The sequence below is a fragment of the Onychomys torridus genome, chromosome 1, assembly GCF_903995425.1.
Source record: "Onychomys torridus chromosome 1, mOncTor1.1, whole genome shotgun sequence".
Classification (NCBI taxonomy): Eukaryota; Metazoa; Chordata; class Mammalia; order Rodentia; family Cricetidae; genus Onychomys; species Onychomys torridus.
Window position 1 is genome coordinate 167,202,668 of NC_050443.1, and position 27,270 is coordinate 167,229,937.

At 39.5% G+C, this 27,270-nt stretch overlaps 1 protein-coding gene across 1 annotated transcript in view; it reads left to right on the plus strand.

The window, feature by feature from the left end:
- Positions 1–27,270, plus strand: part of Sorcs3 (sortilin related VPS10 domain containing receptor 3) — a 624,861-nt gene that overhangs the window by 382,277 nt on the left and 215,314 nt on the right. Inside the window, 1 exon segment of the mRNA XM_036172085.1 lies at positions 23,824–23,897. Within this exon segment, the coding sequence (XP_036027978.1) occupies positions 23,824–23,897 (74 nt within the window).

Below are 27,270 nucleotides of genomic sequence, written 5' to 3' on the forward strand. Positions count from 1 at the left end.
GTGTATGTGTGAACTCCTAGCAGTTGAGACAGTATGTACAAAATCTGCCCAGGCTAAAGAAAATCCCAGATACCACTCAGCTTTTTGCAGTTGGTAGATTCTGGGAAGAAGAGTAGTACCCTTTAAGGATGTGGCCCCTGTTAGGTCTACCAGGCTCCAGTGGAAGGCCAAACATCCAGAGTATATGGACAGTACAAATTGCACTTGATGGTTTTGTTTGTTTTGTCTCGTCTTGTTTTGTTCTTTAAGGACACAAAGTTGAGTTGGTATGGAAAGGGTCATTGATCTAGGAGTAGTTGGGGAGTGGTGACTATGACCAAGATACATGGTACAAATTTCTATAAGAACTAATCAAAATGAGAACAAAGAATGACTCCCCTCCAGATTCAGGCATATGAAAGAAGTATGGTTAATGGCAAGGCCTGGGGAGATCAGCCAATCTGCAAGCTTTTCTAGCAGTGTAAACATATATTTACAGCACAGGCTTTCAGATTACACAGTGCAGTCTGGGAGAATGGGAAAGGCAGTTATATACTCTGTGGTTAGAATTATTATCATCATCATTATCATTAGGAATAAAGTATAGGCATAGTAAATGTGAAACACTCTAGTTCATACAAGACTGCTCAATAAATGTTGTATTTTAAAGTGCTACCATTTACCCTATGTTTCATTTTCCTTATGAAGTTGGATCCCTCTCTGCTAGAATTCCTTCTTTATATCCTTGAAATTTGTCATGTTTTTATTTGTTTGTTTGTCTAGGCATGCACCTCTGACTATAAGCACCTTCTCTGATGTCATTTTTATATTCCCAGCAGTACATTCTCACCCATGCCTCATTCATTAGCAGAAGGCTAACAAGAATAATAGACCTAATTCCAAGATGTGTTCTCTTTCAGGAGTTGTTCACTAGCTAATGTGGCCTGTTCTCTCTGACTTAGTTCCTGTGTTGTGAATTTTTATCTGATGGGCCATGTAACTAATTCATTTGTTGAAAGTGATAAAAAAAAAAAACCTCAAGTCAGTTTGGCAGAAACTAAAGGTTAATTTTTAGTCTAAGGCAGCTGTCACAACCAAGGAAAGATGTGAATTAGTAGACCAAATTGTGTCTAAGATCTGAGTCTGTGCCACTGGGGGTCATCTTTATGTTTTGTAGTATCTTGCTTCCTTTTTGTAGTTATTATTTTTAATCCCAGGCAAGATGCAAGTCCTCAGGTCCAGGGCTTTCTCCAGCTTTCTTAGTTATTCCAGTGGAAGAAGGGCCCTTTCCTTCCTCTTACAGTATGTCTCAGACTTGGCTCTGATTGTTTTTCATGCCATGTGCCCACTTTCAGCTAACCAGTGGATCACTGAACTTATGGTAGGTCCAGATCACACAATGATCCAATAACAGGGAGAGAAGTGAATTCAAATGTGGAAGCCAGCTGTACTGGACCAGGAGCAAAAGGGCTTTCATAAAACTTAAGGATGGGCATAGGCAGGGAAATAATGAGCACATAATTCTATCATCTGCAGAAACATTCAGCACTTTCTCCCACTAAATTTTATACCATGTAAGGTTTTATACAAATATACATACATTCACATTGTTTCTCTTAACTCTAGAAACAATAATTCAAGAACAAATCAATACTGACTTAACAAGATAGAAATTAATTGACTTCCTCTGGAGAACCTGGAAGATGTCATAACTGCCTCTTCATATTCTCTTTAACACATAATTGCAAACATTGACATCACCCTCTATTTCTTCAAGTTATGTTTGTATAGAGCTTAGAGCTAATATTAAAATAATACCATATTCAATGTCATTTTCCAAACTTTAACTCTTTTTTTCCCCATCTCTTCTCTGGGTCTGCCAATCATTTATTCATTCTTCTTATTTCCATCTTGAGTTTTCTTGCTCTTTCCTGTTCCCTGTGTTGAGAACGTTCTATCCTGCTACCCTGTTCCAGTCTCTACCTTCCTTCCATCCCATTGCTACTATCTTGGTTTTGTCTCTACTTGACATCTGTAGTGGTCCACCCTTCCTCTTCTTCTTAACCTCCCTGCAGTACTGAAGATCAGATCCTTCCTCAGAAGTCATTTCTAGTCTTAAACATCTCACAGATGATGAAACATAAGGGAGATGAAGATCATTGCTTCATCATTAAGTGTGTACACTGCCTTGTGATGAGGTATGCTGTTCCAATTCAGAATGAGATGCTCTTTTTTAGCTAGGGCAGTAAGTTAGTGTGTGGTCCTCTCAGTTTAGACCCCAACTACTATTTCTGCTTCTGTAATGTTACAGACATGCTGGAGTTGTATTCCTTCTGGTCAGCATCTGTTCTTCTTCCTCTTCCCGTCTCTTCTCTCACTGTGACAACTTCACACTGACATCCTTCTCTGACTAGTTGCCACTCTTCCATGAAGCTTCCTTTGGTCAGCCAAAAGTTTCTATCCAAAGTCAGTTTTACAATGTTATACTAATACCTGGTCCTGGATAATTTATTTATTTAAATTTTTATTAAATTTATTTGTGTATGTGTCCATGTATGTCATGGTGTGTACTTAGAGGTAGGTCAGAAGACAATTTGTGGAGTTGGTTATTTTCTTCTATCTTAGTTCCAGGGATTGAACTAAGAGAGTCAGATTTAGTAGCATATACCTTTACCTGCTAAGCCATCTTGATGACTTAGAGTCTGGATAATTTATTATGAACAACAATCTACTGGCTTATAATTCTAGTGGCTTTGAAGAGCAAGATGGAGGGAAGTAGAATTTTACAAGGGCCTTCTTGGTGCTTCATCCTATGGTGGATGGAGAAAGCGGTATAACAGAAGAGAGGAGGGGCAGGGGAGGAGAGGGGGATAATTAATTCACCAATTACTCAGCTATTGCTTCTAGACTGCTTTCGAATTCAAACACTTTCTTTATTCCCGATTGAACTGTGACACATTCTAATTTCAATAATGAGTGACTCTGATAATTTATAATTATGATAATGTTCCCTAGTATAGGTACTTTTGTTGGCTCACTTGACCCATTGATAAACACTCATTGGATGAAATGAAATCCATCTTTGTGGCTTTACCCCTCTAGATATCAGGAAGCTCATGCACTTGTCTGGTTGTTTTACGTTATCCAAGTCCTGTTTCAGAGACTGCAGTTAAGAGGGAGGGAGGGCTGTCAGAGAGAGACATAATATAAGCTGATAGTTAGCCTCATGATTACAAGCTTCTGGGCCAGAAACCAAGCAAACAAAGACATACTTCTCCCCAGAACAGACCTAGAAGAAACTTAAAAGGATTATGCTCATTGAAGGCAATCAGAAAGGCTGCCTAATGTATGATTTCAATTCTGTGACATCTTGGAAACCCATGACTTCAAATTTGGTAAAAAGATCATTGGTCACCAGAGGTTTGTGGGAAGAGGAGATATATATGGAACACAGATTTTTACAATAGTGACAGTGTTCTCTGTCATAATATAACACTTGACACTTGTGTCTACACATTTGTTAAAACATGAAGATTGTAGAAGAAAGCAGCGAAGCTCATGCAAAGATTGGCTTTACCTAATAATAATTAACAGCATTGATTCATCAGTTATGGGAATATTGGGAATGATAGGAGGGTATGTGGTAAACTTTCTCTAAGGTGAAATTTTTCTGATATATATCTATTAGCTTTTGCAAAGTTATCTTTAATTTTAGTAGTTGAAATAATGTAAGTGCACACTATTTCTGTTGTCATTGATGAGTCCTTGGAAAATTTACCAGCATGTCATTTTGGAGTACACTGAAAGGTCAGAAAAGGATGCTGAAGAGTGTGGTTAAGTTTATCAGAAGTAAAGTAAGTCTGAAATGTCAACATCTCTCTCTCAACACCTGCTTGAAATGTGGAACTTTTGGATCTATGCTTTTAAGAATCTATGAGAATCATTGAGTCTGGGACAAAGAGGACTTTAAAAGAAGAAGGAGCTGAAAAATAAAATCACTGTGTCCTTGGTAAGGATCAAGAGCAGCTCGTGTGTGTGTGTGTGTGTGTGTGTGTGTGTGTGTGTGTGTGTGTGTGTGTACGTGCACCATGTACTTTTGTATTTGTATGGAGTTCACAGGTCCTTTGGTGTCCTTCTTTGGGCACTGTCCACTTTTTCGAGATACAGTCTTTCTCTGGGATCTAAGAGTCGCTGGTTGGGTTAGGTAAACTGGCTAGTGAACCCTAGAAATCCCTATGTCTCTGCCTCCTCAGCCCTAGGACTGTAGCGTGTCCCACATGCCTGCCTTTTTATGTGAGTGCTTTCTATCAAACTCAGGTGGCAGTACTTCATAGTCCAGCACTTTACTGGAGATCTGCAAACCCTAACAGCTTGGATACTAATAGGTTCCTTCTTCACCCAACCATTGAGATGACTTCCTTTCTCCCTGTCCCCACCTCTTCATGTGCACACTTCTGATGGGAGAGCTTAGCTATGCCTAGGGTACACTTCTCTACTAAACTCTCCTGTCTGGCAAAATGGTCTCACCAGTCTCTAATCAGCAGTATGAGAGTGAATTTGGAGCCAGTAGATAAATAAGTCTATTTATTTTCATTTCAGTTACGGGTTTCATTTTTTTTATTACTGTGCATAAACAAGGATTGGAAATAAAAGTGCATATGCAGATTTGTTTTTAATCCCCCAATTCCTGTCTGCTGGCTGCTATTCCTGAAATTGTTTGGCCTACTGCACCAACTGCCTCTGAGCTCCCAGCCAGAAGAGCAGAGAGAGCAACTGCTGGTTAGAGAGAGCAATACTGTGCTGGGGGCCCAACTTTCTGAGTTGGCATGGCAGCCCTGGTCTGCCCAGCTTTGGCACTGATGGATTAAGTCATTGTTTTTGGCAGTACAGCATTTTCTGCCTAGGGCTATGGGCAGAAAGCCGTTTGAGTCAGATGCTATGTACCGTGCCATCTTGGCAATTCTGTGTTTTCAGCGTTTTAGTCAATGCAAGGAGTAAGAGAAATTGTAATTGAGGCTGCTTGTCTATAAATCATGCCACAGAGAGTGAGCACATCCAAACATTGGGTCCAATAGAAACTTTTGTCCCTTGCCTGGGGATGGGGAGGGAGGTTGTTAGAAAATAGTCAAAGGCATCTCTGTGACTACTGAGAAATGCAGCAGGGAGGAAGTAGAGAAGGGATTCTAAGTTTCCTGGCCAAATTATGAACTCTAGATGGGAATCAGATGGTAGGAAGACACATAGCAAGAAGTTATCAAACCGTGTGATCCAGTTGGAAAGGGAAGTATGTGCTAACAAGCAGAGGAGTTCCTATCTCTGATCCAGCCTCCCCTTTCCCAGCCTCATTACTTTTATCCTAATAATTTGTCTCTATCATGAGAACATTGTAGTTTAGTATACTTGGTGCAATAATGTTACAAGTCAAAAAACAAAACAAAACAAAACAAAACAGCACTATTGTGGAAGGACTCATCCTCTCCATGTTATGTACACTGCATATGCTAAATGTAGTCAAATTGAATGAAACTCTGGGGCAGGTAATATTTGTGACTCTGTGGGTGGGTAACTGCTGCTCTTCTTGAAAGGGTTGTGTATACTTTTCTGGTCTTATATCTGCATGAGTAGCAAGCTGGGACTCCAAGTAGGCTTTGCTGTTGTTCTCTGAGTGGCAAACACCATTGGCATAAAAGCTGTAAGTCACCAGCCAGAGGGGACTCCAGAATTGATCTTATGGGCCTTAGCAACCATGAAGTACAAAGATGACATGAAATGGGGATGGAGCAAGGGCAGGGAAATGGAGTAATTTGGATCTTTGGTGCACCTCTATTTTGTGAGTTCTGCCTTGTTTGCTGGTGCGTGGGGGCTGCTTAAAAACCTAAGTCTCTGCTCATTTTTCTCCTAAGGAGCCACTGGATAGGAATCTTCTCTCTGGACACTGTCCAGAAAGATAGCAGGAAAGCCGTGTGTGTGAATGCCTGTGCAAGAGCATCTAGTTAGGGATTCTTGCAAGTGGTGCTTTCAAACAAAACATGCAATGAAATGGGGCCCCGTGAGTGTGGTGAATAACACTCTTAGCTATTGTGGGGTCAAGGACCCTTGCTTTGTGAGCACAATGCTTTTATAGTTTTTTTTTTTTTTTTTAATGTTTTCTTTGTTTATTTCCCTCTTGGATTTCTAGAGGAAATTCTTTTTGAAAATGTTTGCCTCTAACAGCTGTACTGAAGAGACTGAGGGAAAGGAGTGTGCCTCATTCTTCACTCTCGTCTGTCAGTGCTGGGACCAGAGACAAGGGTAGCAACAAACTCATAGGGAAAAAGTGCCCTGTCTTCAAGGAGATATTCCTCAGGAGGGCTATTTGTTTTCCTTGCTCAAACCGTGGAGGTATGTGTGCTTTGTTTGTGGAGGTAATTCCCTTGTGCAATGGCTTTTAGCTTCACTGACATCTCTCTTGGTTTCACATTAAAAAACCAAACAATAGGTGCACTCCAAGTCCAGCTCTGTAGGTGGAAGGAGAAGCAGTATGTGCAGGACCTCACAATGTCAGCTGTCCTAGGCTGCACTTAGTGTATTGGTGGGTGCTGACCTACCCGGTTAGGTGTCTTCTAAGCCTGTTTTCCTGAGGAGGTACCTATGCTGAAAGCATTTGTGTTTCCAAAGCCAGGACAACCAGGCTTCTCAGGTTTAGAAATTGGAGACGTGTCGAGGAAGTGGAAAGTTTTTGAAATTCACTCCAGAATGATTTACCTGAAGTCTTCAGCATTCTTTGACAGTTTGGAGCTTCAGAACTTGCATCAACATTTCTTCTTTTAATAAGCCACCTGTGTCTCTGCCCCACCCCCAAACAAAAGAGTTTGAACTCCTCCTGGGAGGTTGTTTTGTGTGGAAGTCTTATCTTCAGGCCCGGGCAGAGTACACATGGTAGGTAATTCATAAAAACTGGTTGAGACCTGACATTTCTTTGTAATTACTTTCTCAGTAGCGTATACACACAGTCTGAGGAATAAGCTAATGTATGCAGTACATTGTTTTTATTTTTTTAATCTTTGTATGTGCTTGGTTTGTGTGTGTGTGTGTGTGTGTGTGTGTGTGTGTGTGTGTGTGTGTGTTAATGTGTGTGAGTATGGGCCTAAGTGTACCACAGTGTTCATATGAAGGTTGGAGGTGTCACTATTTGCCTACATCTTCTTTGAGACAGGGTTTCTTTGTTGTTGGCTGTAGCATGTGCCAGGGTAGCTGGCCCATTAGCTTCTGGGGATTCTTCTTTCTTTGCCTTGAATCTCATGGGAACTCCGGGATTACAGACTCACACTTTCATATGTATCATATGTATCTGTAGATTCTGGGTATCTAAACTTAGGTCTCCATTCTTGTGCAGCATGTGTTTACCCACTGAGCTAGGTGCTCCGCCCAGTACTTGCAACTCTTCATGCGCATGCAGACTCTTTCCAGTTCAGAATTGAATTATAGCAAGTAATGCTCCTTCTGCAGGCTTCAACCCTTAAAGTCATCCGTGAGTTGTCAGTTTTCTATCAAATCTATCTTCAATGCAACAGCCCTCCCTGCTTCCATTTTTAAGACATGGCCGAATTGTGGTCAGTTCTCTTGTCTTCCCCCACTACTGTGCTAGTGAGATCCAGACCTCTTAGCACCCATGATTCCTGTTTTCCTCACACCTCACAGCTATTCTGTTATCTGGTCTTAGTGGCATTTCCTACAGTGCTTTACAGTCTATGGCTGCAGAGCCTGCCTCAGGCATTCCAGTACATGCTTCATCCCCTCGTCCTGAGTGCATGCAGGCATTGCTGCTCCTGTCCCTGTGAGCCCCATAGTCCCTTACTTTCTGCTCTTAGGGAGCCATCAGTGATCCTTGAACTTCCAACAACAGCATACAGCCTTGTCCCAAATAGATCTCAGGAGATTTGGCCCAGAAGGATCCTGAGGCTCACTCCTGGCCTTTTCTGTTAATTTATTTACCTGTGTGTTTCCTGCTCGAACCATGCTGGTCTGCAGTGCTCCTCATACACACAACAAAAGTGCCCATTCAAGATTGTCCTCCTTGTCACACTTTCTTTCCAGGTGGCTCTTTTCCTCAGATGCTCACATACCACCCTTTCATTTTGCCTAGTTTCTGTTCTGTGAGCTCCTCAGAGAGGTCTGCCCTGGACACCTCAACAAGTTTCATGTAAGCACTGTGCCCTTATCCTGCTTTAATAGTCTTGGCTCTTCTTGTGTGGCATTCTGTAGCTGTCCTCATTATTTATGGATCCTGCATTTGTCAATTTGCTGATTTGTTGAAACATACTTATAAGTCCCAGAAGTCAGTGGCATCAACAGATAGTGAAGAAAGTATGAGTCACCCGATGTTCAGATGTCTCATAGAGGCTCAACCAGGGCACACTACTTCCTTGGCTCAGCTCTCCTGCTGCAAACAGTATCCTCACTGCAGTCTGTTTTGCACCACATTTTTTCATGTCTCTGCTACTGGAAATGTTTTCCTACTCAAAGTGATCCTCAGGCAGAGTGCAGAGTGGCTGTGTGATGTTCCGAAGCACAGGAAGGCTGTGATGTGCTTTGTGGAATAAATGGCCATGCTGAAGCTTCCCTGAAGCCTACAGTGCTGCTTGCTACAAGTTCAATGCTTGTAAATCAACAAAGAATGTTAAGTAAGGTGTCTTTAAGCGGAAACACACCTGAAACAAGGTCATGCACTTATTGTTTGTTGAAAATGCCATATCTAGAGATTTATAGAGGCTTAATCCCACATTTCTTTCAGAAGCAATACTTTAGCATTTATTATATTATACCAGCACTCACACCAACTTTGCAGAGTGTGACTACTGAAGCTAGCAAAAATCAGCTGTGACTGATGTGTGGTTGTGGCTATAGAAATACACTTTTGCTTATTGCCCATTTTTCTGCTACCATGTAAACTTCATGAAACTAGGGATCAGGTCTGCTTCCCAGAAGGGTTGAATATAGCCAAGAAATTATTATGGAAAAGCTACAAAATAACAACTCCCCTTTTCAGAGATTTTCATTTCATTATGCTAATGACCCCAGCTGGCCAGGGCCCTTTGCAGGAGGGATTACAGTTCTCAATCCCCTTGAGGTGGCTCAACAAAGCTCACACAGTGCTCTGACTCAGAAGCTCCATGTGTCTGTACTGTGAATATATATATATATATACACACACACATATGTATATATATTCTTTGAGCACATAGGCCATGAACACAAAGCTACGTTTGAACCTGATCTCCCATGTTCTCTTTGTATAGAAGAACAAGTGGCTTGGTCATCTCCCAAGATTCATTGTTTGTTCCACAAAATAAAGATAACTGGAGGTCCTCTAACCAGGGCTGTACTGGACATAGTACCTGGCACCATGTGAACATTTCCATATGTATGTTCTTCATATTACTGTGTATTCTAGGAGCCTGGTCTTGGAAATAAGGTCAAGGGGATATGAAACCAAGCCAGATAGCATACCAGAGCCCTTAACTAGTATTTAAGATCAGCACTGGACAACAGTGGCTGGCCAAAGACTAGATTGCAAATATTTGACATGTGAGTGGCCAGGTGATCCTGTCACAACTCATCTCCAGATGAAAATGTCTGCAAGTGTTTTTAATCAACTTTCCTTTACAAAAGCAATTCATGGGTCACACTTTGGCCACCTTTCTTTATATCAATTATACTAAACTTTTCTCTATTTTGCTACGACTGAGGGTATGAGAAGAACACTTCTGCCCAAGTAGTCTATTCCCAATAAGTCTGGACCTCATTTTTAATCAATGGAATTGTTTATTGTATTTGGGGCTGAGGTGGCAATGTTGCTGGAAATTTCAGTAGACTCAGAGTTGAGAGCCACTGATGAATAATTAAAGTCTCAAACAGGAGAACTACATGCAGATGCAGTCTTCTGCTCCACCTCATTTTAGCATCCAGGGATCAGCACCCATAGAAGGCAGCACACAGATCTTGCCAGACTTCAGTGCTTTATGCACTGAGCCAATCACTGTTGCTTTTAGAGGGAAGCCTAATTATCTGTGTAATAAATGAATTGTACATTCAAGGCATAAAGCCCAGCTGTTGCTTTTGATTTTAGCTGAGGCTATATTTGTGCTGTCTCTTCACATTCTGGTGGTGGTAGCTGAACAGAATGGTCTCAAGTGGAGCAGACATTCTGGCTCTGTACTCAAAGGCCTCTGATAGAGGTGGAAGCAGGTTTTTAGGAGTCAGAGATCTTCAATTCACAGTCAAATCTTTGAGTATAATGCAGTGGTTTTCAACCTGTGGGTCACGACCCCTTTTGTGGTGTCAAATGGCCCTTTCACAGGGGTCACCTAAGAGCATCAGAAAACATAGTTACTTACATTACAATTCATAACAGTAGCAAGATTACAGTTATGAAGTAGTATCAAACATGAAGAAGTGTGTTAAAGGGTCACAGCATTAGAAAGGCTGAGAACCACTGTTCTAGTGGTCCCTAAAATAAAGTGTGTGATATTCTCATCTCTAAGAACTCCAGATACACAGTTGGCCTTGTCCATCTGGGATGACTTGAGCTTGTTCAGAAATCTTTAAACTAACTCAAGAATTATCTAGAACAAGTTCTCCTTATGTAACTCATCAGCACTGAGAGTTGGTGAAATTACAGACATCTAGACTCCAGGTCTGACCCACTGAGTTTGAATTTCTAGGATGTGACTGAGTTATACATTGTTCACAAAGTACCTTGGGTACTCTAAAGTTCAGGAGTTGCAGTTGTGAAGCAAGTCCTTCATCTTAATTACATAAGAAAATAGAAAGCATTACAGTCTTCTTACAGGGCTGTGGAGAGAGCTTATTTAGTGAGATACGTGCCTTCCAAGTATATAAACCTGCATTTCATCCAGAACAAATGTAAAAAGACAGACAGGTGTGATGGCATATGCTTGTAAACCTGAGATCTAAGGTCCCAATGGATCTAGGCCAGTGAGAGACCCTATCTTAGAAAAGAAAATCAAGGTGGACAGTACCAGAGAAATAACATGCAAGGTTGACCTTTGGCCTTTATAAGTACATGCATTCATGTGCACCCACACACAAATGTGCCCTTGCACATGCACATGAACAGACACACAAGTGTAGAGTATTACACACAGAAACACAGACACACATGCACATCACACACACACACACACACACACACACACACACACACACACACACACTCAAAGCAGCATGACGAGTTTACTGATGCTCCTAGAACCTCAGTGTAGGTCTGTGCATCAGCTAACTAAAATTTTCACACCTTCATCATTGCTCACAACTCTAAGGTTGGCTGGATGATTTTTCTGGCCTCACTTGGATTTGCTCACAGGTCTGAGACCTCTTCTACCTGCTCTTTCCCTCCAACAGAATAGCATAGGTGTGCTTACCTGGCAGTGCTAACATTCCAAATATTGTACTTGTCCACTATTATGAGAGACTGCATAGAGCTGGGACAGTTCCATTCACAGTGCAGTCTGAATCCAAAACAAGGAACAAAGGCAACCTGAGGAATTAATTCTAGCTCCCTCAGAAAGATGTTAAAACCCCTTGACAAAGGAAAGTCTTGGTTACAGGCAGGATAAATCTACCCACAGATGCCTCACAGTCTTGGGCCTCTCCACAGTATACAGGTTCCTTTCTGAAACATCTTCCATAAATGTTGAGGAAACATTGGTAGTGTGTGCCTCCTGGGTTCCATGCCTAAGATTATTGCTCTTGGATGAAGAATGAAACACCCACATACCTACCTGAAGGGACTAGCAAACTCATCAAGTTTAAACCTCATCTGACACTTTAATTTCCTGATAATATTGCCTTAATCAAAGTGTTCATCCGTCTTCTGCTGAAACGCATCACCTAACTCCCAAGAGAACCTGCTGTGATGGGAAGCAGCTCCTCCTGGCTGGGGAGAGTTCTTATCATGGAATATTTCTTATATAAAGTCAACATTTGCTTCAATCTGAATGTCAGTTTTGGTCTTACTTCTGCCGTTTGATACTATGAGAAAGAAAGCTTGGCTACTGCCCACCCAGATTAGCCCTTTTACACATTCAAAAACCATGGTCAGTCTCCTTGCTTTACTAGTTGGTCAGTTTTCTGTCCCATGTGTCTTCCCTCTTCAGGGGAACTTCTAAGCTCTCTCAGGGTTTGCTTTCTTAAAACCCTTTGCTCATTCCTAATGGCAGCTCAGAGTGCTATGCATGTCAAATTTGGAGCCAGATTTTCTGGAATTGTCTTTGGGAATCTTGACCAAATTTATAATACCATGAGGCTTTGATGTTCCTCTTCAGGAAATGTGGACAGAAAACAGCATCACACAGATACTACTGTGACAGATAATCTAGGCGACATATGCCAAAAGGTGGGCCAGGGCAAATGCTTGGTACAGGGGTAGAGGGGTGCAGGAGTGCAGGGGTGTAGGGTTCTTTCTGTCCTTTCTTTTACCTCTGAATAAATGACTTTGTCTGGGTCTATGCTGCTGCCAAAGGCCATATCTGGGTCTGTGGTTCTGTTGCTGCTGGGGTCTATGTTGATATCCATTATCTGTGTTATCACCAAAGGCTATGTAGCTGACCATGGTCTGTGCTGTAGCCTGAACCCCTATTGATGCCTTTGTTACCTCTAAGGGCTATGATAGAGGCCATGGCACATACCGCAACAAAGTCATGTTGATATCCATGGTCTGTACTGCTGCCACTGGAGACCATGTTGAGGTCCATGGAATGTGCTGATGCTGGAGACCCTGTGGATGTCCATGGTCCTGCTGTTGCCAGAAACCATGTGTAAGTCCATGATCAATGCTCCTGCCTACTGTAAAGGGCAAGAAAGCTACTTTTGTCGTGGTTTTGATGAATGCAGACTCACAGTTGAAAAGGAGGGGCATAGAAGGTTTCTGTGACAATCCCTACTCCCCCCCCCCCAGCCAAAATGTAACAGCCTAAACAGAAAACTACTGAAGAGAAATTTGAACAAATTGTGATAAATCCTTAAAGTGTAGCTCTCCACAGTTGAGGGCTTCTAGTGGAAGTGCAGGTAGAGAAGGACTCAGTTTTCTATAAAGGATTGGCCACAGGGATTTTGACCATGTTCCAGTGAGTATTTGGACCACATAAATTAGTCCTTTTTCTGTTTTCTTCGTTTTTGTGGGAGAAGGTCCTAAGAGTAGGGGACAGACTTGGGAGGACTCGCAAATGAGTGTGCTCAGGGTTCATATGTGAAATTCCTAAATAATCATTATGAAAAAACATTATGGAAAAAATGACTTTGAAATACACACTATTTTCCTTGTATTTAAGAATAAAAAAATATATCACAACAATTAAAAATAGGCAAGAGTACATGAATTTTAGTGAGAACAGTGTGTGGGGGTAGCAGTTGGAGAGAGGAAAGGGGAAGGGAGAATGATATAATTATATTTTAATTTCAAAATTATTTTAAAAATCAAAGAATTTTGCATTTGAATGAACTTGCATTTTCTGACACATTCTTACTCCAAAAATCCTAAGCAACTTTAGATGCCTGTATTTCCACAGAGACTTGTGTTTCCTTTAGCAAGAACAGTGGAGTCATTTCTTTTGAATTGATGGTGGCTGTTATTGCTTTGATGGAGATATTGATTTATATTAAACAATCTAAAACTTAAGTTATTCTCAGCTTAGAATTAGGTAGTCTAATTCTCTGAGAAGAAAAAACAAATCTGAACTTGGAGTAGAGTCTAAGGCAAAATGCACAGTGTCAAGGCCTGGAAAAGTGGGCAGGAAGTCAGTCATATGTTAACAATAGTGTGCAATATGGAGCCAAAGCCACCAAGGAAAGAGAAAACACAGGTGGAAGTCAGGGAGGACAATGTGGAGCACACCAATACAGTCATCTCACCTCACTGAGAAACAAGCCTCTTTGCTCAAAGGGTATGGCTTAATATGAGACATTTCTGAATTGTAATATATAAAAATGAATAGACTCTGATTACAGAGGGAAATGGTCAAGGGAATAGCACTGTGGAGACAAAAGAATGAATTTTAGTAAATGCTACATAAATTGTTTGCAAGATTGTCTTACATGACTATGAGCCTAGAAAATACTCTTCAGCATAAAAAAGGATGAAATGAATTGTGAAAATGATTTGTAAATAAAGGCACTAGCTAAACTCAAGATACAATGTCAGCCATTCACAGTATACCCAAATGAGCCATTATTCCTGTGAGGTTATATGAACTTGTTTTTCTTTAAACATCAAGCAACTAACAAAAAAAAAAAAAAGTAACCATAGTGTAGTAAAATGAACACTGAGCTAGAGTTGGGGCCCTGGGGTTTGAATTTCACTTCACAACTAACTAGCTGTGTCATTATGCAGGTCAGCCAGGTTTTCTGATATCACCCATGTATCAAAGCAACTGTCTGGACCATCTCTGAAGCCTTTCAGCTGTTAAAAATGATTGGTTCTCTGACCCTACATGGCTGGCCAGCTGGACGTAGCTTCTGGGAGAATTTGGAGAACTCAAAATCATAGATGAGATTTTTCTCTTCTAGTATCTTATGTTATACTTAGAGAAATAGTCTGAAGTATACACATTGCTTCTAGAAATGATACCCAATCCCAAGTTATGTATCTGATGTTGCAAAATAGTACATGAAAATTATTGCTCTGTGGAGAAAGAACTGAAATAAGTGTATGATTGGTGTAGAACAATTTTCTAGATGATCCAGGTCACTTAAAGATTTGTGAAGAATTTTATCATTGATTCTAAGCACATACATATTTTAGAAAAGATTGCAAAATATGCTCAGAATTGTTAGGTTGAATAGTAGAGATATGGGCATATTTGCCCTTTCAAACATTTCAAGGTCGAACCCCAGATTCCCAGTAGAACACTTTATTCCCTTTGGCCTTTAGGTATGCTTTGATAGAAAGCTTTGAGAAGTGTTGAGTGTGAAATTGTTTGTTTTATTTATAGGTTACCCTACCACTCCCACCCCCAGTTTCTTTCAGAGGTAAATTTTATGAAGTTTCCTCTAAAAGCATCTCCTTGATTTTAGAATTGTAATTTGCCTTTTTAGGTTTATAATAAGTAAGTATCCACCTGCTTACATCTTCCCTCCGGTTTTAGTCTCTTTCACTCTAAAAGCCATTTGCAAGTCTCTCATGGCCTTACAGCATATTTTGGTAGCAGTGTGTCCTTCCCTTCCTCTTGAGTCCTTTAGACCACCTCCTTTGGAACTCTTTCCATCTCTGCTTTATCATCATTGAGTTCTGGCCTTTGGATTAATGCATAATGATCGGGGCCAAGTGAATTGTACTCTTGGAGGGGATGACATCATTTTTCAGTTTTATTTCTAGTGTCTCGCCTAATGATAAGACTGTTTCACCCTGGTTATCTACAAGATTGAAGTGGGACTTACACTTCATGCCAAAACCTACTCACCCATGATGACTCAGCTTTGAGCCATCCCAGAGGGCAAAGCTGAGCATGACTCTTCCTGTTTAAGTCTTTTGTGTAGCACCTACCTGCCATCTCTCTTCCTGCCTAGTTTTACTTTCTAAGAGTATCAGAGCGTTATGTTACTCGTAACTTTCACCACCCATGGAATTCTATGGCTTTGAGCCTAGCACATATTAGGTATTCAGATAATACTAAATAGATTGGTGAATAAAATACTCTCAATTCACTGACTACAAGTGATATTTTAATTCAATTCTAAGATTCCCAGTTGACTCAGTCAAAAACAGTTCCAATGTTAAAGAACAATATGCATAATTAAAGAGAATGCATTTTATAATCTAGAGACTTAGAAATGGGATAAAAGAAACTATGTTGGGGAGATTCTCAGACAAAATAAGAGACACTCAATTAAATTTGAATTTCAAATACCAAAGTATGTATCCAATATTTCATGAGACACATAAAGTGTTATTAATATTATTTTTTTCTAAAATTCAAAATAATTGCATATTTTATTTTCTAAAATCTAGCAACAATATTTCTTGAGGCAAGTATACAGGGACAATGAGACTAGTGACCCTGAGGTAGCATCTTGCCATCTGAGTCAAACATATCTTGTTTCTGCTGAATTATTTTAAATGTTTGAATTTTTTTCAAAACTATTATTAAATGAAGACTTCAAAGAAAAATCTGAATTTTCAGGCTTCTTTGAAACATGATACAACCTAATGATACTGGATCAACTCCTCTTTAAGATGAAGTGCAGCTAAGCCCAGTGTTGGATTGGGCTCTCCCGCTATGGTTCCTGGGTCTTACTAAGTGTTGCAGATGGAATGCTGTCTGCCCGTAAAGTTAAGAGGAAAGAGAAACCCTTTCTGAATGTTCATCTCTATCAAAAGCAGGAAAGTAGAATACAGCCCAGAGGGCCAAGTGTTTCAATATAAATGAGAAAATCTTCCTCTGCAGTAAGCAAGGAATCTTTTTCTCTGTGTTAAGTGCCAACAAGATGAGCCCATGTCTAACAAGAACAAATAACAATACTGTTCTCTCACAGTCCTCAAGGTCTGCACTATGGGATACAGGGTCTTACAGTTCTTCATCATCACTTGATTGTAAAATCCTTCAAGGCAGGCAAGTTTTGTTCATTTTACTTACAGAGGTATCCCCCAATCAAAACATAATGGTTGGCTCTTAATTGATGTATGATTTATATTTGTTAAGGAATGAATCAAGGAAGCCATCAGAGTAAAAGATAAAAGAAAAAAATAACCCCAGTGGCTATCTTCAAGAAGGATAGAAAAATGTTGCCTCTGTAGAGTGACAGGGCTAAGGGAATAGCATATGTCTCTTTTAGGCTGATGTCTTCATGGGGACAATGTCTATCTCCCAAGGACTGAGAGCAAAGCCGTATTCTGTTCTCTAGAACTTGACAGAGTGTTGGATAGGATTTGTCCTCACTGATAATGCAACCAGAGATTCTTCAGGAACTGTTGGGGGCTGCAACTAGAGGCACATGTTGGAACTCTCTGGAACTGTATGGTCCTGAATTCTCTTTGTTTTCTTGCAAACGTTGCTGCAATCCAGTAGTTCTCCATGAAACCTCATGTTGGCTAGCCAAGCCCACTCACACTCACCACTATACCATGAAAGGAAAAGGCAGAGAGCATTTTCTTTTGAGTGGAAAGTGCATGCCTCTGTGTGTGTGTGTGTGTGTGTGTGTGTGTGTGTGTGTGTGTGTGTGTGTGTGTGTGTGTGTGTGCACGCGCGTGTGTGTTGATAGGGATGGAACCCATGGTCTTGTGCATTCTAGGAAAAACCCCTGCCACTGAGCTACACACCTAGATTGTTTATTTTATTTCAGAGACAATATTTTCTGTAAGTATAAGTCACCTAAATTCTGTAGATTATTGTGGGTATTTAAACATCAAGTGAAGACTTCCTGTAAGTGAGAACATCTATATAAATGTGTTCTAATTCACCCTTTCCTTCTAAGGGAAGCTTACCTGACAGAAAATCCTACTCTAAAACACATATTCTGTTGCCTCTGGTGTCTATGCTTGTTTTTTCCATGTGATTATTATGAATCCACCATTCTTAGAAAATGTCTTTGAGATTCAGGTTTTCTGAAAATCCATGGACAGATAAATGTAGGCAGATGAGTAATGTTTTTTCATCAGAGAGACAACAATCTCACTCTAAAGCAGACATCTGACATACGACCAATGCTACAGTAGTAACAAGGCAGCAGCAAAGACGTGCATCAAGACATCCCATCATGCTCTCCTTCCAGCCACCTGCTCCCTTGTATGTGATACCTTCAGTATTTTCCTAGACCTGATGCAACAAAATACCACAAACCCCTAGACCAGAAGAGCAGAAACTTACTGTCTTGCATCTCTGGAGGGCAGAATTCTAAAATAAAAACCTTGGTAGAGTTCCAAACTTATGGAGAATTCCTCCCCTGCTTTTCCCTCTTCTAGTGTCTAGTGCTTTGTCAGCCATCAGAGGCAATACTTGGCTTACAGTTACTTCCCTCTGACCCTCTCTCTTTATGTGACAACTCCTCTCTGTGTCTTTCCATTGTCCTCCATCTGTGTTTCCCAATAGATGGACATAAGTCACATGGATTAGTGGCCACCATAATGATCTCAATTTTACCTCATTGCAGCCGCAAAAACTCTATTTGTATATAAAATAACCTTTTACACACCAGAAATAGAGGACTTTATCATGTCTCTCTGTCAGCTTATAGTAATGCCTGATGCTTCTAGTGATCTCACATTATTTTATTGAATTTAAATTCCAGATATAATCTGTTGTTCTCCCTAAAGAATATTCTATTGATCAAATTGTCTCTTTAGTCCATCAGCTCTCAGATGTTTTTCCCTGGCAGGAGAATGCAATTAGGGAACTAATAACTGAATCAATAAGGAAAAGAGCTTGTTCTTCCATATTTCCAGCTGTTCTGATGACTCATTCTGGAGCCAGTGTGTGTGTTTTGTTTTTGTTGTAGTTGTTGTTGTTATTGTTGCTATGTGCTTATTAGGAAACCTGAGGCCATTTTTATCATATATATAATGTATTTATCAAATACACACACACACACACACACACACACACACACACACACACACACACACACATTTGGCACCAAGATTTGATTTCTGGTGGTGTTTAGGGATCATGTCATTGTTAGATGTAGGAGGTGGCATGAAATGAGATATAGAACAGAATATGGCTGTATGTATAGCATATTGCAAGAAGGTCTGACTTACTATTTACAAAATGCCTTATATTTTAATGTTGCTTGAGGGATTTCTAGTTGAAACTGTATAGGTTATATAAATGCCCTCTGAGCTGATGCTGCTAAGGAGTAGTGCACCACCACACATGGCAGTTTATGGGAATGCTGTTCTGTGGGACATGTCCTATTATTTTGTCTAGTTCTATCTACCTCAAGAAAAAAAAAACTGGTTTTAATTCTTATCATTTTCAGAATAAAAATACAGTAGTATGTCCATTATAATAAAAATCTTTCTGTATAAAACATATGTAGAATAAAATGTACTTGCATGATTGCTGAAGTATAATATACATCAACCATAAACAAATAACTGAAAATGATGGAAATGTTTAAAACACATACACACATGCACATACACACACACACACACACACACACACAGACACGATTCATACACAGACAACCTGTAATTTAGAGATGACCATTGATAATATCTTTTGCTTATTTCTTCTAATATGTTTCAAGCTTGTAATAGTTAAGTGAACATCATTTATGTCTTTTGTGTTTGAATAGTATATCATGAATGTTTTTCATAACATTAATATTCTTCTTAAACTTTCTTTTGCAAAATCACCATTTCAGCACTGTTTTGAATGTTATAGTTTTAATTATAAGAGTCATATAGCTTCATAATAATTTTTAAAGTGTAGATGATACAGAGAAATAAATCCTACTTTTCTGTAGTTTCTCAGAGATTGGCATGACATCCAATTCAGAACAATATAATTCTATGTAACTATCTTCTACTGGCCATAATGTTTTTCATCTTTGTAACTCTAGCTCTTAGTTCAGTGCCCACAGTATGATAGTTGTTTCACAGGCTTTCTGTGAATAAATGAATGAGTGTGTGAATAGTCAAATGGAGAAGATGAACAAGTCTTTGAATGAAGAGCCTGCAAAGACCTAGCTCATAGTAGAATAAAAATACATTTCAGACTCAGCAATTCACTTTACATTGAGAGAGAAGGTAGCTAAGTCCAGGCCCTTAATGAACAGGAGCCTATTCTTTCTGTTCATCTGAATCTGCCCATAGGCAAAAAATTCAATTTAATTTTTTCCCCATCAGTCAAGATGAAGAGCTGAGAAAGCAAAAACAGAGACAAGGGAGGGGGCCAGTAGTGCTCATTCTCTCTGTGGTAGGAAGGCCATGTGATGAGAGGAGGCATGCTTCCCTGAAGCATGGGCCCCAGGAAGCACTCTCCTCCCAATAGGATCCTCCATGGCAGAGGGACTGATAACTTCCCCGAAGGGTAGGGACCCTCACGTGTCAGAGTGAGCCTCTTGAGTTTTGACTGGCTTGTTAGTAGAGGAAGACAAGACCAGTTATCTCTTTGCTATAGCTAGATTCAAACCTGACAACAGATGAGTTTGTACTAATTCCTATACATTAATTGTAACAAATTCCTATTAGTACAGTAATGACACTGATTCAGGAGCCTCCTACATTTAATTGGGAAACACTCATCTTTAGTCTGAGCACCTGGCCTACAGATAGCTTCCATGGGAAGGAAAGTAAGTTAGTTCTTGGAGTCCTACTCAGAAAAGTCAATTCTTGCAATAAAGTATATTGATATCTTCTTCCCAGTTAAGGTTCTGGACCTCACAAAACCTATCTCATCTCTAATATAAAAATACTGCTTAGAGACAAAAATAGATATAGGTACATTGATGAGAAGATAGATCAGAAGATAGGTGAGTGGAAAATGTCTGCCTCCTTTAGCCAGCAACAGCCATCATGTCCCTTCTTCAATCTAAGAGAATTTCAATAAGCCAAGGTCAGACTATTGGTCATTTTGGTGCCTTTACTCTTATTGTCTCTTCTACTAAATAAATCTCTGTACAACTTCTACCTACTCATGCTATTTGTCAACAAAGGACCAGCTGAAGATTTATTTCTTCATGAAATTTCATTGTTACATTTCTACTTCTTTCAATACTTCAGGTTTCTCTATTCTCCCACATGTTCACGTGTGTGTGGATGGGTGGGTGAGGGGTCAGTACCAATTCTCCTATCACATGGCATACCTGCATATATTCTCAAAAGACTTACATTTTTTTATTCCTAAAGAGTTAGATGGGAAGAATAGGAAATCAAAGTCCAAACAATGTCACTGATTTAGGGAATGTTAAGCTGACCTCAAACAATAGTTGAAAGTAGATGGCCACCAGGAGGTGGGTTGGGGGATATAACCAAAGGGAAACATTTATCTGTACAGGAAAAGTAAGTTCTAGATGTCTGTGACATAATAAATGCATTTTGTGTTTCATCATTTCTAGAAAAGTAGAGTTTAGGTGTTTTTAACTTTACAAATGGTAACTATGTGATATGATGGATTTATTGAGTATAATTCGATCACCTCACAACCTATACATACTTAAAAGTATCCCATTACACCTCATAAACATATAATGCATATAATAATTATTTTTAAAGAAATAGTGAGATTTGCTGTTATAGGTCATATAACGTACTAGTTTAAAGTCAGTATTGCTTTTTTCACTATGTTCATACATAAGGGATAATAGGAGCAACAGGGACCAGTATTGTCCATTTTCCCTATATAGAGAATTGCAGACACAGGAATAATGTGAGAAATCCACGGAGTCTGCTTAAAGGGCAAAGAATTTATTAGGAGACAAAAACTCACTATGGCCACAGGAGATTTATCGTAGGGTCCTGGAAAGCCAAGCTGTGGTCCACGCTGTTCTTCTACCTAGTCTGTCTCAGTATCCAAACCCAGGAGGGAGAGAGAGCAGTGGGTAAGTGCATCTCAGGTCTTAAGGGTCCCCAGGGGCATGTACTTCAAGGTCATAGGCAGGTGGAGCAGTTCCTGCTGCATCTCTAGAGATGGTGCCTCAAGGTCATAGACAACAGTTACCCACCATACAGGAATTAGCACTTAGTCATGGAGAGAGAGAACAGTTTGCATAAATATTGTGAGAACTACTGTAGAGTCAGTGTGGTATGGCAGAGAGAAGATCAGTTGAATTAGGAGAGACATCCTGATTTTGTGTATGATTGCTTCAGTAACCTTTAGCATCAAAATTTGATACCTTCAGATACAGGATGAAACTGATAGTATATACTATGACTATCTTATATGATATTTTTACAATGAAAGTACATATCAGTAGTATCAACTTTATGTCTATATGTCTCTATAGCTTTATGGAAATAACTAATTCTATCAGTAGAAAATTATATTTTTTCATGGTGTCACTGTTGAATCAATATCAGCCTAACAAAACATAAATTGGCCAAAACTGTTTTAAATACCATAAAGATTTTTAGATTATCATAAATGATGTGAGATAATGGAACTGAAGCATGGCCATATGACCTGATAGTGAGGTTCTGGGGAGCACAATCCTTCAGATGAGAGCTAGTGGGGATGCTATTTAGGGATCTGACTGCATGTGCTCCTATTTCTGTACATTAAGGACTACCCTCTTCACTGCTGGATTCTTCTGATTTCTCCACCAATAAAATTTTGTGTGTACCCTTCTCCAAATACAACTATCAGGACAGACTAGACACCAAATTCTTAGAAGGGGAGTTGTGTTAGTCATTGGAAAATTTAAGTTCTGGATCTTTCAACCCAAACTCAACCTCTCCAAGGTTGAGTTTCAGAAAATAGGGTTCAAATGTTAAGTGCCAGGCAGCCTAAAACCACTATCTCTCACACACAACTGACTGAAGCATATAAGCTCTGCCCTCATGACACACTGTTTTTCAGAAGGAGAAGTGCGCCAACCATCACTAGCATGAGGCAGATAGTGCAGTAGTGGAATCATGCATGGGATGATCATGTCTGTTTTGATGGATCAGAAGATGGTGGTGAGCAGGGGTTGGAGTTGCTAATCACTACCTAACTGTCATTTAAGCTGCATGGGTCAGGTGTATTTGAACTCACAATATGGTAGGATTATTAATACTACCACTACCATTATTCATTGCCATTCAGATTCATTTCTGTATTTAATTCACTTATTTGATTGAAAGTAACTCATGGTCAGATCTTATAGACTATTGCTCATCCTTGGTATGTTATACAGAGTGAGTTTACACCCATAAAATAAATGGATATGGAATCTGACTGTAGTAGTCAGGCATGAAATTCTTTATGAATTTTTTCAAAGCCCTGGAGAGCATCTAGATTTTTGTTTTCTTCAATAAGTTGCTATATACTGTGGACTGACTATTTCTATTTTTAAGTTATTGTTAATGCATTGGATATTTCACATTTTGTATTTAATCAAGTTTTACAAATATAACTAAAATCAACAAGTTTGAAAGATATCATCTGTTTACCTTACAATAATAAGAGACTATAAAGAAGAAATGTATAGGCTGAAACTGTCACAGAGTTTTATTGACTCATTCATATATTTATCAATTAATTAATAATTAATTAACTAATTAATTAATTTATGGAGGAGGCCACATTTGTGGTGGCCTTGCTTGGATGAGGGCAATTTTCTAAGACAGGTTTATTCTTGCTATCCTGCCAAAGCATGGGGTTGTCATCATCTTGGCATTTAAAAAATTCCATTTCATATTACCTGTTATGTCAAAATCATAAAGAAGTCAAAGATTTCAACATGTTCAACATACTATTAGCTTAGATATCAGCTGATGAACATTTTTACATACATGAGCCTTTCCTCTAAGAGTGCAGAATCTGCCTGTTCCTTGTCACTGCATTCTTCAGGGTGAATCCTCATGTGAGGGTCAATCAATAGATTTAAAGTATAAAATTATGAATTGCCCAGAATGTTTTAGCTACAAAGGGACTGTGATGGACATCAGAAAGATATTTATACTCAGATTAAAATCATCAGTCAATTAACAACAAATAGAGCAAGAAGGCACCATGATAAACAAGGCACAATAATATCCTTGCCTTTTTATCTGAGTTTAACTGCGTGTCTACTTGGATGTTCTGGTACCCTGCTGTTGGAATTGGATGGGGTCACCTGTGCTGGAATAGGGTGACACCTGTGCCCATGTGCATTTTTGGCCCCTGACTTATTCAATTTATCCCTGGCTTCTCTGTCTTTCAGCTTTATAGCTCCATGGACTTTGGAAGACGATGGCAACTCGTCCATGAGCGCATCACACCCAACAGGTTTTATTGGTAAGCATCTTTTGTATACCCAGCACCCCTTGAATAAAGAAAAAGAATGATACAACAGAGTGGCCCAAGAAATTCTGGGCACCTCTCATTCTAGGGGACAAATGCCTTTGAGCTCTTTTTTGGCTACAGAGAAGTTTATGGACCAGCAGCATTAACTTGTTAGAAGCACAGAATCTGAGGCCCTGTCAGGGTTTATGGAATTGGAACATGATTCCTTGGCTATTCTTACGTACGTAGACTGCAAAGCACTGAGCTAGAGAAAGCTCATGACCAGGTGCTCTTGATTGGACACCAAGTTCTCCTCAGTTTTGAATTTCACATGTTTTATGGACCTGTGCTGCAAAGCACTGTTTCCCAAAGATGTCTGGTTAGAAAAAAAAAAAAAAAAGTATTTCTATAAAATTCACCTCTCTTCGTAGGCATTTCTATGGTCAAGTAAGTTTAGGTCACAACTATCCAATGCTGTATTTCCAGACTTGTGACCCATGTTGGCATAGGAAAGACTGAAGGAACTCTGACTGAAGCAGCATGCTGACCCAAAGCCAGTATAGTCTGTTTCTTATGCCACTGCTGATAAGTACTTTAGAACTCTCTCCATAGGGCATACGTTGTAAAATGTTTCTGTAAGTGAATTCATGTTTTGAGCAGGAAATTAGCCCTTCCTTCTAATCAGAAAGTGTTTTTATTAACTAATGTTTTTTTAATCATGCATACTATTTTACCATATTAAAGCAAATTCAGTATTCATTTGTCTTATACACTTCCCTATAATTGTGAAGTTCTTCGATCTTGCTTACTTCAGCGGAAATAATAGATAAAGAAATAGGGATGAGAAAGCCTAGAGCAACATATATATTACATTAAATCATATGCTTAATTAAAAAATAAAAACAAAATTAAAGCACTTGAAAGTACTACTTATTCACAACTTATTTCAAAAATCTTTTTTCAATTTTCCTTAAAAAGACATATGGTTATCACTTATGCCCTACAATATCTGTATAAGTTGGAGATGGTGATGATGGTGCTGACAACTACCTTGAACACATGAAGAGTCACCAGCAACCTTGCAAGCAAACAACTCCCCATTCTATCCACAAAAATATGTCTAGAATTAAAAATAATAATTTCCCATGCATGCTATAGCAACTCACCAAGTCCTACTGTGCCCGGTTCACTGGAGCTGAAGAGAAAATTGAATTGCTCTTTACTCAACACCTAACCTGTCCTTACTATTTTTGCCTCTTGCAGACTGAGTGTTATTTCATGTGTAACTCTTATTATACTATTATTTGGTCTGTCTTTGGAACTATTAATCTTTTGCAGTAGACTAAGACAGAAAAAGGAAATATTTGTTCCTCTGATACTCTAGCAGTATAGTGTACCTTTGCTCAGCTGAAATGGACCAATTTCTCAGAATGCATTTATTCAAGAAAAGAGAAAAATAAAATCCCTCTGCTGTTTTTGGAATAAACTTGAGATTGTGAGGCAGTTGGCCAAGGACAGAGGAAGCAGAGCAGAAAGCATGATCCATGGCATCCTTGCAGAATGGAAGTGAGTGGACAGAGAACAATGTTTTCCTTTCTTTTGCAAAGAGCCAGAGGGGACTGTTCCAGCTGCTGCCCCTCCACTCCTGTCTTTTGTGGAGCAGACAGAATAAATCCTGAGATACTGATAATTGCATTCCTCTCTCCTCCACTCTGTGCTTCTTTCATATATGTCCCCATGGGGAAATATAAAAGTTAGTGCCCATGCCGGCTAGCCAAGTGATAGCTGAGCATTTCATTTTTATAATTATCACTTCTCTTCTTTCTGATGTGTAATTGCTGTGATTATTCTTTTAGGTATCATAGGAGTTATGGAGGAAGAGCTCATAGTTTTCTGTCTGTTTTTTTTTTTCACCAAAAAGAGAATCCAAGGTTATCTAAGGCTTTTAACCACTTGTGTTGAAGGCACATGGTTGATGTATATAGTAAGCATCTTCTACCTCTTTGCGAAAATTCAGAGTATGTATTTCTCTGGATAAAAAGAACACTTTGGCCTTCATGTACTTAATTTAACCCATGTTTTCCACACACATGTAATTGGGAGATTATTCGTTTTGCTGTTGCATAAGGTCATTGAAAGGGTAAGATTTTAACATGGGGATGTGGTGATATTTTATCTGTGTACCCCGATAAAGCTTATCTGAAGATCAGAGGAAAAAAATCCAGCCACTATGTTAAACATAGAAGTCAGGCAATGGTAGCACATGCCTTTAATCCTAGCATTCAGGAGGCAGAGATCCATCCAGATCTCTGTGAGTTCATGGCCACATTGGGAACAAAGCCAGGCATGGTGGCAAATGCCTTTAATTCCAACACTAGTTAACCATAAAAGTCTGAAGGTCTTTACAGACTGACAAGAAGTGACAGAACTATGCAGAAAGAGGAAGTGATGTAGCTGGGTGGAGGGAGGAAGTGAGATGGCAGGGACAGAAAGGCATATAGGCATGGGCATACAGGAAGTAGGTATCTTTGGAGGCTGAGGGTTGGTAAGGCCTGAGGTTAGTTGTGACTTGTCCTATTCCTCTGATCTCTCAGTTTTAACCTCAATATCTGGCTCCAGGTTTTTAATTAATAATACCACTTATCAATTTGTCTTACATGGGGACACTTGACAGTTTCAGATTTGTCCTTCAGATATTTAATTTGTGGTATAGAGTCTTTAAGTCCTCCACCCTAAGACTAGTCAGTCCTTTAAGTACTGTATTTATTATCAGTCTTTAGAGAACAACCCATAAGTCATTCACTGTTTTTCTGGTGCATAAATGTGAATTCCATGTATGATGGGGCTGTGTGCCCATGGGCATTTGACCACAGTTCAATGGATCTATTCACAGCCCAGATTCCTTGTGAGAAGCCCAATATTATTTTCACCACTCTTCATTAGCATTCTTATGAAGTGATAAAAATAAAACCAAACAAGGAGATGTTCTAAAGCTGCTTTAGGAGAGAGACTTTATGTGCAGTATTGAAGATGCTAGGGCACATTTGTGGGAAGAAACATGTTAAAGGCAGATATTGAAATAAAAGTCAAGGAGCCTTTTAATTTGTAGCTTTTAGACACAGGGTGATTGTGTGATACATAAGAAATATTCTCCAAATTTTACTATTTATAGCTTGGACATTTGCAAATGTCTGAGGGGTAGAGATTCACAAATGTCAGCTTTACGCATGCCACCTTCTACTGATGAAACTTAGAGAGAAAGTTGGGGGCAAGAGGATGCTTTCTACAAAAAGTGCTGCAGTGGTGATAATTAGAATGGCTGAAGAACTGCTTTGTGAGTTCCCTCATTAGCTGAGCCCTCAATGGTGGCAGGATAGTGCACATC